This window comes from Zingiber officinale, chromosome 1A (assembly GCF_018446385.1).
Source record: "Zingiber officinale cultivar Zhangliang chromosome 1A, Zo_v1.1, whole genome shotgun sequence".
Lineage (NCBI taxonomy): Eukaryota > Viridiplantae > Streptophyta > Magnoliopsida > Zingiberales > Zingiberaceae > Zingiber > Zingiber officinale.
Genome location: NC_055987.1, coordinates 24,458,349 through 24,473,782, shown reverse-complemented (window position 1 = coordinate 24,473,782; position 15,434 = coordinate 24,458,349). Strand labels below are relative to the sequence as shown.

The 15,434-nt window shown below is 36.6% G+C and overlaps 1 protein-coding gene across 4 annotated transcripts; it reads left to right on the top strand.

Annotated features, from left to right (window-relative positions):
* Window positions 1-4,632: 4,632 nt before the first annotated feature.
* On the top strand, window positions 4,633-12,832 carry LOC122021184 (RNA polymerase II C-terminal domain phosphatase-like 2). 4 transcript variants are annotated; one of them, XM_042579283.1, is made up of 13 exons: window positions 4,642-5,235; window positions 5,351-5,821; window positions 6,415-6,625; window positions 7,168-7,325; window positions 7,456-7,526; window positions 7,635-7,740; window positions 7,826-7,915; window positions 9,304-9,364; window positions 10,211-10,344; window positions 10,418-10,471; window positions 10,857-10,953; window positions 12,110-12,269; window positions 12,345-12,832. In XM_042579283.1, exons 1-12 carry the CDS (start codon window positions 4,942-4,944, stop codon window positions 12,241-12,243), a joined length of 1,881 nt encoding a protein of 626 aa, XP_042435217.1. In that variant the 5' UTR covers window positions 4,642-4,941; the 3' UTR covers window positions 12,244-12,269; window positions 12,345-12,832. The 4 variants fall into 4 exon arrangements, 3 of the variants coding, with proteins under 3 accessions (XP_042435217.1, XP_042435207.1, XP_042435199.1); XM_042579273.1 differs by having other exon boundaries at window positions 12,110-12,277; XR_006122472.1 differs by having other exon boundaries at window positions 4,633-5,235; window positions 7,826-8,849; window positions 9,304-10,344; window positions 12,110-12,277.
* The last annotated feature ends 2,602 nt before the right edge of the window (window positions 12,833-15,434 follow it).

Sequence of the window (15,434 nt, the reverse complement as noted above, 5' to 3'; positions counted from 1 at the left end):
ATGCGCGCATCCCTAACTAGACCCGGGTTTGCAAGTCCCGAATTTAGTAGGGTTACTAGGTTATCTGAACCTAGGGACGACTGTGGGAGTCCAACCCAATGGATATCTAATCCAGTACAGTGCCACTGAGAAAGTAAAATACTGAACATAAGCTAATAAGTTCTTGTCTTGCTTTTACTAGGTTGTCTAAACCCAGAACTAGGTTATCTAAACCTAGAGGTGACTGTGGGAGCCCTCCCATTGGACATCTAGTCCTGTAAAAGTTGAAGCAAGACTAAATAGGTTGTGTAAATGCTTCTAGTGCATTTATCCAAGCTAATATAATGCCTAGTTTGCATTTTGACTGTACTAAACATTCTATCGAGCACTTGATGTGCACTAGTGCACACCCTACGTGCCAAGTTTGCATACGACTAAACTAATGCATAAAAACCACACGATTAGCTACTTATACTGCAGGTGAGGGGTTTCTTACCTCCTGTTCGGATTTTTTTACGATTTTAATCGCTAGTTTTCCGGAGGAGACGATCCTTTCGACGATCTTCTCGCGTCTATGCGTTCCTCTCGCGGAGAGAAGCGTCCTCGTGTCGGAGATGTCGCCGGAAGGAACCCTTAGGACCCTAGGGATGGAACCCTAGGTATGCTTGTGGTTGGCGCCGAGACAAGGAGAAGAGAAGGGGCGGCGGTGAGGGCTTGAGGAAAAGTCACGATCAAAATAACTCCTCACTTAATTCCTCCCTATTTATATTAAGTAGTAATCTCGGCCCAACTTGAATATAAATTTAATTGTTTCCCTTTCCTTTCAGCACGGCCTTGTTGGGTTCACTTGGTTACCATAGTTCACCATAAGTCATAGGACCCAATAGGTCTCGGGTTCAATTCCCGTGTAAGCTATTTTCGTTTTCTATTTATTTTTGCTACTTCCGCTATTCTAAAAATTCCATAAAAATATCCTAAAATTCCAGGAAAAATCATAGAATATTTATAAAATAGTTTTGAGAATTTTCGGGCGCTACAATGCTTGATTTGTTGAAGTTGGGCTTGATTATCTTTTGAAGATCCTTTTTACTGAAGCCCTCCTTCTTTCTGATGAACATCTTCCTCACAATGTTCACAAGTTGCTCTTCTTCATCTGAGTCTGAGTTAGATTCAGATTTTGGCTCAGGTTTAGATTTTATTTTTACATCCTTTGTGGTACCTACAAGGGAAGCTATATCTTTCTCAGTCTTTTGGAAGTTAGTTTGTTCATGTAGTTTTAGTTCACAGAATAATTCGTCTAATTTTAACTTAGATAAATTTCTCGAAATATTATAGGTATCTACTATTGATATCCACAGTATGTTTGGGGAAATGAGTTTAGGGTATACCTTATGATATCTCGGTTCTCTATCTGGTGGTCGATCATGTGTAATTCGTTGAGGATGTCCTTGATCCTCACGTGTAGCTAGTTTGCTATCTCTCCATCTTGTATTTTAATATTAAATAAATTATTTAAGAGGAGGTCACATTTTGTTACCTTAGAGTCATTTGTTTCTTTGTGTAGTTCGACGAGTTTGTCCCATAGTTCTTTTGCATTCTTGTGCGGGCCGACACAGTTCAGTTTTTCCTTTGTGAGTCCGTACTGGATTGTGTTCATATTGCCTTTGAGTCAACTTGCACTTTTTTCTTCATTTCTGGATTCCACTTTTCCAAGTCAAGTGGAATTCCAGTGTTGTCGTCAATGAGGGTTGCATATCCTCGTTGAATGGTATCCTCTTTTTCTAATACAGGAAGTCATCCTCGTTGAAGAGCGAGGGGTGAGCAGTGTTGTATCCTTTGATTTAGGCTATTTAGAAAGAGAACCTTGCACATAGAAAGAAACAACAAGAAAAATCCTAAAACTAGGTCATGGATTAGTAGTGTGAGAGATAAAGAAAGAAAAGACTCAAATGATGTTGCACTCATTTCAAGCAGTAAAAAAAAATTGCAACGAAAAAATTATTTGAAGGGGCATTTGTACCAATTCAGATAGATACGAAAAATTTAAAACTGAAACAAAAGGTGAAACGTAAGAATACAAAAAAATAAACCCTCTGCTCAATTGGTGGTTGCACCAATTCAGAGTGAACAGGGCTCTAATACCACTTATATAATAGATGCATGGGGGGGGGGGGGGGGGTTGAATCATGTGATTTTAAAAAACTTCTTCTTTTCGATACTTTTAAAATAAATGCATAGTAGAAAAATATAAATGATAAAATACACGAAAGAACACAAGGATTTACTTGGTTCGGAGCTTTCGATGACTTTGGTCCCTCAAACCTATTGATGGACAATCCACTAATATTCTCTACTGGAAAACTTCCAGTAGAGTAATTGAGTACACAAACGAGATAGCAAAGTGTAACAACCCTACGTTTTTTTTTTGCAAGTATAAAAGATATGCGATAAATGAAATTGTTGTCGACACTTAGAAGAATGAAATTATCCGAGCTCATGTGTTAGTGTCGGTCTGCCGGTAGTGGTCGAGAATAGTAGAGTCGTAGCATAGCAACCGTTTGCATGAGGTCGGAGTAGCAGAAGGAACGTGAATAGGCATAAAGAAGTTGTTCTTCATGCACTGTTTGACAGCTTCTTTTATAGATGATTCAAGACGCCTCCTTCCCTTGGAGGTGCCTTCGGTTGATCTAATCCTCACAGAAGATAATCCTCACAGAAGATAATGGTTCCTGCACGGAGGTGCCTCCTTCCCACTGGAGGCGCCTCGGTTGGCTAAGGCTTTATCCTTTACGGCCACAATCCTTATTTGTACGAGGAGGTACCTCCTTCCACTCGAGGTGCCTCCGCACCTTCTACACTGATGAATCTAAGTTGGACCAATGCCTAAAGTTCCTAACTATAACTCGTCCTCACTGGATCATTCTCTTCTAGTGACTTACCTTACTTACCATGTAGAATCGCTTGTCTTTCTTTTGACCCACCATGTCTTACTGCCAGTTGTCAGGTCCGCATATCTAATTAGACTTTGGCCAACTGTCAGATCTCGCAAATTCAGCTAGACTTCCTGCCAGATGTTGAGTCATATCTTGACCTATCTAGACTTCCCACCAGCTATTAGGTCCAACATACCTAACTGGATTTCAGCTTGATGTCAGGTCCTCTAAATCCACTAAGTCTTGCACACTTGGTAAGAGCATTAGATCACACAGAACCTAACTTTAACTATTTTTCATTCATCAAAAACCTAAGTTTGATCATTGGTGCTCACTACACCAACAATTATGATCTCTCAAAATTTATCCAAATACATGCTATAACAGTTACTAAATTATAGCTACTACAACTATATGACAACTCAATTGTAGCAACTACTAAATCATACCTGCTACAATTTTGTAGCTAGGGATGATAATGGTTAGGATTTAGGTCAAATTTCATATCCTCCGTATCCATCCCCATTTATTAAATCCATCCTCATTCCCATCTCTATACCCATATGGTATTTAACTTTCATCCATATCCCTATACCCGTTAGAGGATCACGTATCCATACCCTACCCATTATTATATTATTACATGTAATTTCTTTTTAAATAAATAAATAAATAAATTATTTCAATGAATTTATGAATATTCATTAAATTCTTATACTCCTCATGCTCCTTTGATAGGGTGAGGATTTCTCCTAGAGAAGAAGATGAGATACGTGTTGGTGATCGAGTAAAGAGGCAAACTAAGTTTTTTTCCGAGTCGGAAAGTCAGCTAAAATTTTTTCTTTCCCAATCTATATATATATATATCTCGAGTATCAGGTATGGTACAAGTAAGATTTTACCACATATGCCTCCATACTTGAACCCAAAAATATTCATACCCGATTATTTAATCGGTTACGTTCTCCTTAATGTCTTTCTGTATTCAGGTCAGATATCAAATTTTTCATCAGATTCAAGGAAAATTGTCATCCATATACATAGTAACTATAAAATTATAGTTATTATAATGATCTGATTTAGATGAAAATATAGATAGGAATATGCGATGTTAGAGGACTTATCATTTTACAAGGGGATGAGGTATCTTTTAAGAAAAACCAATTAAAATGAGATGCCTTAGCTTTTTTTATTTGTTTTTGTCTAAAATATTATGAAGTATTGATGATTTTTATAAAATGACATTCATTTACAGCGCTCATTTAATTTCTGACGTGTCATTACAAGTTTAGGGTGAGTTTAGTATGCGCGTTTTTCATTTTTCATTTTCTGGAAAATATACATTTTCTAGAAAATGAAAATGAAAAACACGAAATCCTAAAACAGAAAATAACTTTTTGTCATTTTCTATTTTTCTAGAAAACGTTAACTATTTTTTTAGAAAGCAAGCACGAAAAACACAAATCAAACATCATTTTTCAGAAAACATGCATTTTTTAGAAAATAAAAATAGAAAATAAGCATACCAAACACATCTTTAGTTTTCTAATTTTTTAAAACTAAAATATAGTAAAAAAATTAATGTGAAATATTATGAATAAATATCCTGAAACCGTTCTCATTTAAACAATAAATTTTGAGCAAACGCAAGAAACGTATTAACAAATTTTATAATATTTATAACCCCACAACCACGTGTGCAGCGTACAACTGGTAGAGATAGAACGCAAGGGCTAGTGTAGAAATCTTATACAACGGAGCAATTTTCACCATCGTAGCAACGTTTGCTTCCACGGGCGACTGAAACGTCGTTCCCATCGACCCAAATCGATCGATCGATCGAAGACTTGAAAACCACGTTGCTTCGGGTCGGCAGGCCTTAGGGAACACCGGCGCGAACAAACCCTAGTTTATTCCCTCTCTCTCATTTCATCATACGCCTACGGGGCATCGCCCTCATCGAGAACGCGTTCTCGTACCATTCCATATCCGTCTGCCTGCGGCTCGTTGTGTGTTTGTCGTCGACGCGATGACAAGTCGTCGGGCAGGGATTAGCTGCAAGGTGTACCACGGAGATGTTTTCCTTGGAGACGCGGAAGCTTTTCCGACGACCAACACTAGCGGCGGTAATGCCCAACCCTTGCCCTTCCTCAGTGGCAACGAGATACGCATAGATCACCTCTCGCCTCCCAGCGAGCGTTGCCCTCCCCTCTCCGTCCTCCAAAGCATCAACCCTTTCGCCGTCCGCTGCAAGGTCCAAGCCAAGTCGGTCGCTGAACACCCACTTCGTCGCCTCTACCTCTCATGCTTTAACGAATTCAGGGTGTGTGTGTGTGTGTTTACCCTCCTCACTCGTCGTTTTTGTTTATGCATAATCGAGCCTATCATTTGTTTTGGTTCTATTCGTGTTATTTAACTCCCATTGCCTGCTTTTGCAGAGTGCCGTCATGGTCACGGGTAATGAAGAGCTGCATCTGGTGGCAATGCCGAGCAAGGTGGAGAAGGTATCTTGCTTTTGGTGCTGTTCGGTTCAGGCCGGGCTATATGCATCTTGTTTGGGCATGCTCAACTTGCGGTGCCTTGCCATTGTTTTTGATCTAGATGAGACGCTCATAGTTGCCAACACCATGAGATCATTTGATGACAGAATTGAGGCCCTCTCTCGAAAGATAGATGGTGAGAAAGATCCTATTAGGATTTCAGGAATGTCAGCTGAATTGAAGCGATATGTTGAGGACAAAGATTTCTTGAAGCAGTATATAGAGATGGATACTGTTACTGACAATGGGAGGTCAATTACTGCTCAGAACGAGGAAGTTCCACCAATTCCTGGTGTCCAGGAGAGAATTACTCGGCCTGTCATCAGAATGAAAGAAAGGAACATCGTCTTGACTCGGATCAATCCCGAGGTTTACTTCTATGCATTTACTTGTATCTTATTATGTGGGTTATTTTGCTAGTAGCTTGTTGAGTGTTTCATGATAATTTATCAAACTTTTCTTAACAATAAAACAATATTAGCGTACCTTGTTCCCTGGAAGTTGCAGATCTTAACCACTTAGAATACCAACCTCATTAATGGTGGATAATAACCATTCTTACAATGTTTTTAAGCTCTTTTTTTTTCTCACTACAATAAATTTTCCCTAAAACAATTTCATTGATTGTGGATGTTTAACATTCTTCTTGTACTCTGATCTCGTATGTTGATTGTCAGACATCAGGGAGAATTGTTTACCTTTTGAGTTCTGAAATATCAATGCCAAGTCAAAATTTGTTTAGTATTTGTCTATGCTATTAAGGGGACTTAAGATGTAATTTCCCTCTAGGCTTGATTATCTTGTTTTCTTTATTCACATGGTGTGCTCATTACTGACAAATGTAATTTGATTTCTACACGTGCATTTTTTTCTTCACATTCTTAGAATGTAGACTAGCATTGTAATTATCTAGAAGGAATGCATCCATTTTGTTATTCATAACTGATGAAATGCTTCTACAGAACCATGATACTAGTGTTTTTGTAAGGCTAAGGCCTGCATGGGAGGATCTAAGGAGCTACCTAACTGCTAAAGGGCGACGAAGATTTGAAGTTTTTGTCTGCACAATGGCTGAAAGAGACTATGCTCTGGAGATTTGGAGGCTTCTTGATCCAGATTCTCATTTGATCAGTTCGAAACAACTTATGGATCGCATAGTATGTGTAAAATCAGGCAAGAATCTCCTTACAGTTATAGATACTAATGCTTAATTCTTATGCGATGACTTGGTGGTCACGGGTTCGAGTCACGGAAACAACCTCGTGCAATATTGGGTAAGGTTGTGTACGATAGAGCCTTCCCCGGGAGCCCACATTGGCGGGAGCTTCGTCCACTAGGTTGCTCTTTTTTGATGATAACATACATGAACATAGTTGCCATTTTACTTTGTCAAACTCATACTATATTTTACTATTTTCATTGAACGAGCTATATAATTCTTTTACTACAAGATGCTTTTTGATGAATTTTCTTTCATGCAAACTTTTTCTTTAATCTAATTATTCAAAGCCTAAAATAGTTCTTAGAATTTAATGTTACTAAAGTTTAGAGTCTCAGTTTAAAATTTATTCCACAATAGAAATTTGGCTCAATATTCAAATACTGATGCTAATTTTCCCATGTAAATTCTGTGGTTTTATATGCAATTTGAGTATGTTATTTCCAACTTATTTGTCCTTATTCAAATAAATCTCCCATTTGTTTATACTTGCTAGGTTTGAGGAAATCATTGCAACATGTTTTCCAGGATAATGTGTGCCATCCTCGAATGGCTATGGTGATTGATGACCGATTGCAGGTTTGGGATGACAAAGACCAGCCTCACGTTCATGTTGTCCCTGCATATACTCCATATTATGCTCCTCAAGCAGAGGTCTTTACATATATCTACCTTGGTTGCTAAACTCACAGCAGAACGTTCCTTATCTGATTTGTTAAACTTAATGCACAATTGTTTCCTAAACATGAAGAAAATCACATATTTACCCCAAAATTCTCTTCAGATGGCCAATGCTGTTCCGGTATTATGTGTTGCAAGAAATGTTGCATGTAATGTTCGAGGTGGCTTTTTCAAGTAAGTGGACATGATGAATTATCTCTCTTTTATCTGTTACACAAACCATAGGAGGCCTATTTCAGGTTCTGGAACTATTTAACCTTGTGTTTTTTTTGCTGATGGCAGAGAATTCGATGAGAATTTACTACAGAAGGTATTTGAACTGAATTATGAGAATGAGATAGTTGAGTTACCTGGTGCTCCTGATGTGAGCTACTACTTAATCGCTGAGGTACCTGTTTCTAGGTTTTCTGTATTTTGCAGTAATAGATTGAGAATTTTGCATATCTGATGCTGTTTGTTGGATGGATTCTCAGGATTGTAATAATTTACAAAACAACAATAGAGAAGCTCCTATAGTTGAGGGAACAATTGGTTCTGAAACAGAACATAGATTCAATCAACTGGTACCTTATTTATTCTCTAACTTTTTTTGCTTTACCATATTCTTCCTTTTAGATGGTTGTCAGTTTTGGGACGTCCAATTTCATAATGCTCAGGCTTCATTTGTGTGCCAGTTAGGGTATACAATTTATCTATGAAGTTTTATGTTCAAATCTATGCACGTTTTTGCATGAATATACATGCAAGTCATATACTAGCATGTATAACTTTGTGTTGATTCCAGTCTGATTTGTTGGACATTGATTGCATTTTTAATATATCTTGTGTTGATCTGTAATCCTCTTAAGTGCTTTAACTGTTTAATCCATGAAATTTCATTCTATGCTAAAATTTTCTCTCTGTATTGTCTGATGTCATCGATGCATGCTACATTAATGAAAATGACCATCAATTATAGTTAAGTAGTTCTCTCTCTGCCTTTATATTTCCACTTATTAAAGTTCTATATAAGCATTTTGGTTGACATAGGACAATTTGACATTGTCACATCAAATGCCACATGAACTAAAAAAATTTTAGCCCAAACAACCTAATAACATACCTTAACCTACAATCAGAAATAGCATAAAAAGCATGGCCAAATTGGTAACCAATCTGGAAATGGTGGTGAAAAGGGCAACAATAGGAGTGAGCACAGGTGTGCACAGTGGGTCAACAATAAATGTGTATGTACTTAGATTCCTCAGATAAGTCTATCAGTATTTATCTACTTAAATCAAGTGAATCTTATAGCCAAGAGGCCCAAGACTATCAACCATATGAGCGTATCATCTGATAATGAGTTAAAGCACTACAATAATGGGCTGGTTCCCCAATAGAGGCAAATAAGTTGAAGCTTCACTCGATGCACTTGGTGGAAGCCACAACTGATGATAAATAAAAGGACTGAAGCCCCAAAGTGTGAATAGGCTGAAGCTACTTTGAACCATGTACAAGGTAATGTAGTTTGAATAATAGTGTTCACCATTCTGTTTTATTTCTTTATACATCAATCGCCATTGGTTAAACAATTACCATTTGAGTTTTAGGTCTTAGTCAAGGAATACCACTTCCATTTTCTTCAAAATATTAGGGACTAACCTAAGTTGCTCTTTGGTTACACTGAGCTTAGCAATCCATTAGCTATCAGATTACAAACTTTTACAAAGAGTCAATTCTGATGAGCTTGATTGTGTCCAAAAGAATTTTAACAATGATTCAATGTAAAAGATGAGCTATGCAATTACAATCGAGCAAGTGTAAGAGTTAAGATATGAAGTGAGATTTAATCTACTTTCATAAATAAACTCCCCTCCCAAATTTTTAAAGCCAATATTTCCATTCCCCATTATAACATTCATAATTAGGAAAAATTATGCAAGATATTCAAGTACAAAATTTTCTGATGCAGGCATATCTGGTTGATGAACAACAAGCAAAACATCAAGCTCAATTGAATCACTCTTCTACAGGTAAGTTCTCTAGGTTTTGGTTTTCTTGTTTGTAAATGAATGCTCATCTAGTTGTATTTCTTTTTTTCAATATTTATCATGGAAACCAAGAGCAAATGAGATTTCACAGCAGAGATTATTTGTTCTGTTAATTTGCTACAGTTTGCTTTCATTTATGTGCTTATAATGGTTGAGACACAAGACATCACTAAACAATGATCCAAGGAAAAGTGTAAAAGGGAAGATGATTAAGGTCTTGAAAAATCAAACAATATCCCTGTTTAAGATCTGATTTTGGATATATATATATATATAGAGAGGAGTGATCTCCTGAGCGATGCCCCGTGCGCAACGCTCAAATTCTGTCTTACAAAATTTGGGAGGAGTTGCTATGCTTATCATGCGAACCAAATGTGCTCACTGTTTGTTCAAGTTGAAAATATAGAGTTCTCTAGATTAGCAGATACTTTTTCATAGTAGCATAACTTTACTGTTCGACTGCTTTAACATTCTTGTTGTTGCCTGAACTGCAAGACTTCATGTTTTACTCCCATAATTACTTTGTTTACTCTTTTCTATTTCCTCGTTTTTTTTTAATGCTAAAATATATGACATTGAAGAAATTCTCTCCTTCAAAAGTATTTCCATGGTCCTTGTTCAAGGATGATGCATGTTTATTAGCATGCATGAAGAGCACCTTTAGTTTAAGAAATTTGCGCCAATCTGAATATATTGGATGGATGAATAATTAATTATCTTTATAAGTTTGCATTGAATTGCAAAGCTATATGAATTTTATTACAATATATCTATCACTCTGAGTTATGGTGTATTCTTTTTGTTCCACTTGTTTTGCTTCTGATAAAGATGATGAGATGCCAGTAAATATCACTTCTGCAAACAACAAAAAATTGAATGTGGAAGTAAGACAGCCAATCTCACTTGCGTCATCAGTTTTTGTTTCTGTACTGCAAGAGATTGGTAGAAGATGTGACTCAAAGGTAGTTATTTCACTTTATGATCTATAGAACATTTTGGCTTTTATGATAATTATCATGCTGCACTTGTGAATAGATTGAGTTCAAGTTTACCAATGGAAATACAAAGGAGTTGCCCCATTCTGTTGAGGTATTACTATTTCTATTCTATATTATCTACTAGTTTTGGTTCAAGACATTGCATCAGTAAACATCAAAATCACTTATCATCACTTTACAGGGATGAAGTAAAACTCAGTGCAATCATTTTGTTCCACTTTTTTTTTTATTCTTTATCTGTTGGAAAGAGCTTATTGTCGATTGATGAAGCATTGTTTATGCATGCAGGCTTGTGAAGCTTGTGGCTATAATAGAACACCCATTTTTTTCTTGTCAATTTTTATTTGAGCTTATAACGGATGTCCTTTTTTCCTTAATTAGATTGTTTTTTAGTTAGTTCACTTTGGCTATTTTAGTCAAGTAGGATGCATAATGTAATCTTTATATGTTATTTTGAGTTGTGATGTTTGTTGTAGGTTTTATTTAGTAGTGAAAGAATTGGTATGGGGATGGGAAGGACACTGAAAGATGCTCAATCACAAGCTGCTGAGAATGCACTTCGTAATCTGGCCAGTAAGAATCTCTTCTACATATATGAAATATATTAGGGAGTTTCGGTCTTCCTCTTCTCTATGTCGCAACTATTTGGTTTCACTACTTGTTAATTTTTTAGATGTTGTGTTGGGTGCAATTAATCGATGTCTACCACATATGACCACTATTTAGAGCAGATCTTACTTCGCAATTATATTGAGTATTCAAACTAAAAGGATTTGTTGTACTTCGACCATCAACTTGATGTTGTGTTTATTCCAACTCGGGGTTTGTGTGAATGTAAGCAGACAAATCTAACTGAAGGGATTAATTTATACTTGGATTGGCATGGTATTTAGTTTAGATTCAACAGTTACAAAAGATCTATTCCACCTGTAACATTTAGAAGTAAAGGATAAAGATCATCACTAAGATATAGACTAATATCACTCACATTATTAGGCTTCATGGATTACAAGTTGATTCAAAATGAAATAGGTTAGGACTGAGTCATTCCCATTGATCTCTTAACTAATAGTTTTGCAACTTCTATGCCTGTGTCACGGTACAAGTCCTTAGACATGCGCTTATGAGTATGCTCGCCACAGTTTCCAAAGATATGTGCATTTACTGGGGTGAGGAGGCAGGATTCTCATCCTCGAGTAGAACCATGTAGGTTTTTATGAGTTTTCATGGCTTGTAGTAAATTTCAGTCAGCCTCAATTATCTGGGTTGCAGAGATAATTATGTTTTAAGATCAGTTTTGGTTGCAGAGATTGTACTTGAAAGCATATCTGTGGCAAGAGGCCTTTACAAACAAGTGACAGTTTTGGTTAGGTGACTGAAATAAAATAGTGAAAATGACCAGATTTACTTGCAGCATTTCACTGTTTATTTCTAGTACTACATCCATTTGCCTGCAAAATATACAGCTACTTGCACACATCATTATCATTGAAAACGTTGTGTCAGAAATTTAGAATTACTAAGTACTAATCACTTGTCCTGTATTTGTAGAACCAATAGATTCTAATATACGATTTCATTGGTTGCAAGTACTAATTAGCTACTACCTTATGTGGTTGAAATACATGCAGCCATTAAATTCTTTATTGCTCGTTACTGCATTCTATTATTTCAGAGAACTCCTAACCGTTTTCTGTGTTCCTTTTCTTTCTGTTTGGTGAAAATATAGGAGATTATGTATCATTTATTGGACCTCTTACTGGTGGCATGGGAGCTGAAATCAATAAGAATTTGCTTGGAAATGAGAATGGCTTCTTAAAGGGGAATTTCAACTCTCAGGATACAGCTAAGAAAGAAAACTGACTTGCTGCCAGCACAGCACAAAATACGTAACTGAGTAGGCTATTGCATTTCAGCCACCTTTTGCTTTTAGGTGCTGTAGTTCAACATCTTTTGTTCAACAGGCTTTCACAAGATGCTCCACTGGTGGTTTCGATGCAAGTTTCTTGTTACCTAGTGCAAAAATGTTTGGACGATGATGATATGGTACCAGTTCTTATAGCCTGAGGGATCTCACCCACTTAGCTCCCTCTGAGTTGATCCATATGGGAACTGAACATATGTCTACGAAGTACTGGAGGGATGTGACTTGGCCATTACTTTTGAAAAGTTACTTCCTTGATCACTAAGTGGTGCACATTTATATACCTGTGAGTTGATGGAAAGAGCACTTTAATTGCGAATTTTGTCCCAGTAGGCTGTGCATAGTGGCTAATTTCAGCATTGAAATCAAAAGCACATGGTTTGTGATGACAACCACGGATTTATCCAGAGTTTAAAGTCCTGTTCTTAGGTAAGAAAAATTACCTGTTATGTATGAAATGATTTCGTTACAGTGGAATGATATTATCCGGCAAGCTGTCCAAGCAGTGAATCCTTGTTTTATCTTTCTTTACAATCTGCGACCGAACAGCCTTGTTCTTCTCAGATGCTTGATATTTGTTCAATTGTCAAATTGGTCGTCAATTATGCGAAAGCCATATGGATGCTCTCTACGCTTAAACGTAAGACAGCTTGTTATTAAAAGGTTGAGCTCAGTTTGAGACAAGTTGCAGGAATACAAAACAGTAGTCTGAAAAAAAAAAAGTTGAATATAACATCGTGCTTAGGGTACTTGGTCTGTTCTTATGAGTTTTTCATCGGTTATGATAAATCAGAAAGTGTTCGTTACAGACGGTCTATAAGCTTAGTATTATGTGACTGTGTGCTCTATTTGAAGGAAAAAAATTTTATAAATGTGTTGTAGTTAGGGATCGAATTATGGATATCTAGATGATAATTTGACGCCCTGCCTCCTCCATTGTATTGCAGTCCTCGAGGCACAAAATAAAAACATTAGTTTTCAAACTTGGGCAGCCCTTTGTGCAGCTCAAATTAAGCCCCGCTGAAGATAATTTGTATTTATAAGTTGAGTTAATTTAAGTGTTCTATCACCAGGGTATTAGTTCCTTCCCCTTCCACTACACTACTGACCGTCAAGATAAGTGTTCGTGATGGGTGGCTTAGAGATCTAGCATTCGATGATTGTACGTTCCATTTAGAACATTTTTTTTTTTTATAAATGCATTGTAATTAGGTGATAACCTGATAAAGATAATTTGTATTTATAGTTGAGTAAATGTAAGTTTTCTATAGCCTCGGTATTAGTCCCATCCCCTTCCGTAGCAACGGTGTGAATCAGAAAGTGTTCATGGCCGATAGTCTATAAGTCTAATATCCATAGTTATCGGCCATAAGTCTAATATCCATAGTTTTGCATCTTGTTTGGAGAAAAAAATTCTATAAATGTTTTGTATATGAGGATCGATTTGTAGGTATCTGGATGTAACTTAGCCATCCATAGTTTTGCATCTTGTTTGGAGAAAAAAATTCTATAAATCTTTTGTATATGAAGATCGATTTGTAGGTATCTTGATATAACTTAGCGTCCTTCCGCACAAGCATACAAAAAAAAAGTAGTGACCCCGTGGGTCATCCGAGATGACATGGGATGGGAGTTAGCTACAATGAGGTCACCGGGTCGAAACTCAGTGACAGCGGGGGAATAAATCTCCTATCCCTATATCCCATTCGGTCCGTCCCATGTTAGCTCGGGTGTTACGATTTATCTCCCTCACAATGGCCGTGGGCCCGATTGATGGGGGCCCTGGGGGCGAGGATTTCACCTTTTGCTACAAATTAAAAAAAAAAAGTAGTATTCAAACTTGGACATACCTTTATTTAGTGCAAATTAAGTCCCGTCGAAAATAATTTATATTTATAGTTGAGTTAATTTAAGTGTTCTATTAATATTAGCGTCATTCCCTATTGCTTCAACCACCTTTTAGTACCGGTTGAGACTATGAATGTTTTTCGCTATTTATAAAAATATTTCCATCAACGGTTCATAGAATCCTCATGTGGCAAAAAAAAAAAAAAAAAAAAAAGTGATTCACTTGCTCCCAGCGCCTCCGTCAATCCGTCCCTAGATCAACACGGAGGAGGTAAATCATGAGTGACTACTAGCCATTAGTGCAAATGGCCAAGACATGGGGGAGATTATGTTCAGTTACGTCGAGTTTCGACCCCAAGACCTCATGTGATAATATCCCATGTTTTAACATCACACCGCCCCGATGGAACCACGGTTCATGGAATCCTAAGTATACGGATGGTAGATATTTCTATTAAAATGATGCAGATCTTTTCATATTTTTTATTCATCGTATATTTTATAACTTTAATAATTTACTTTTAAATTAATGATTATTTTATTATTTTTGATAAATCTATTACGTTTTCTTTAAAGTAATAATTTATTTTCTACTATTTAAAAACCTATTGAACAAATCATACAAGCAAAATTCCATTAAGAATTTTTTAATTAATAAAATGCTAATTAGACATAAAAAAACAATTAAATATGTAAATGCTTCTTTGTATTATTTAATTTATGGAATTAGCTCTCACCATAATTTAAATATAATTTTATTCCCAATCAGACAAATAAGCATTATGAGTTACGTTTGTAAGGTGAGTCTTCTCTAACTCTCTCATTCCTATTCCTCCATGATTATTCAATCTCTATTTATCTTCAATTAATAAATGCCATAAGATGCCATCACATACATACTCAGGCTTCTCACGAGCAGTAGTAGTTCACGTTTAATCTCACAGCTAGCGATCACAATTCTGGCGCGGAAGCCCAAACAAAACATATATTTGTATATATAATATATGTTTCAATTACAAGCTAAACGACGAGCATACCCTCTAACTGTTTTCGTCCTCTTTCCAACACGTAATCAAGACACAACTACATGCATACCACACTTGTAATTCTTCCCGGCCCTCGTTCTAATTTAATTAACCACTAATATATATAATTAAATCCACTAATTATTTAACTAATTAATTAAACAGTGCTACTCGACCCACGGCACCATCCCTCAAAGCAATTATGATTTGTGGCGCTCAGTAACGCAGTGCTGCTGCTACTCTGAGAAGAAGAGAAT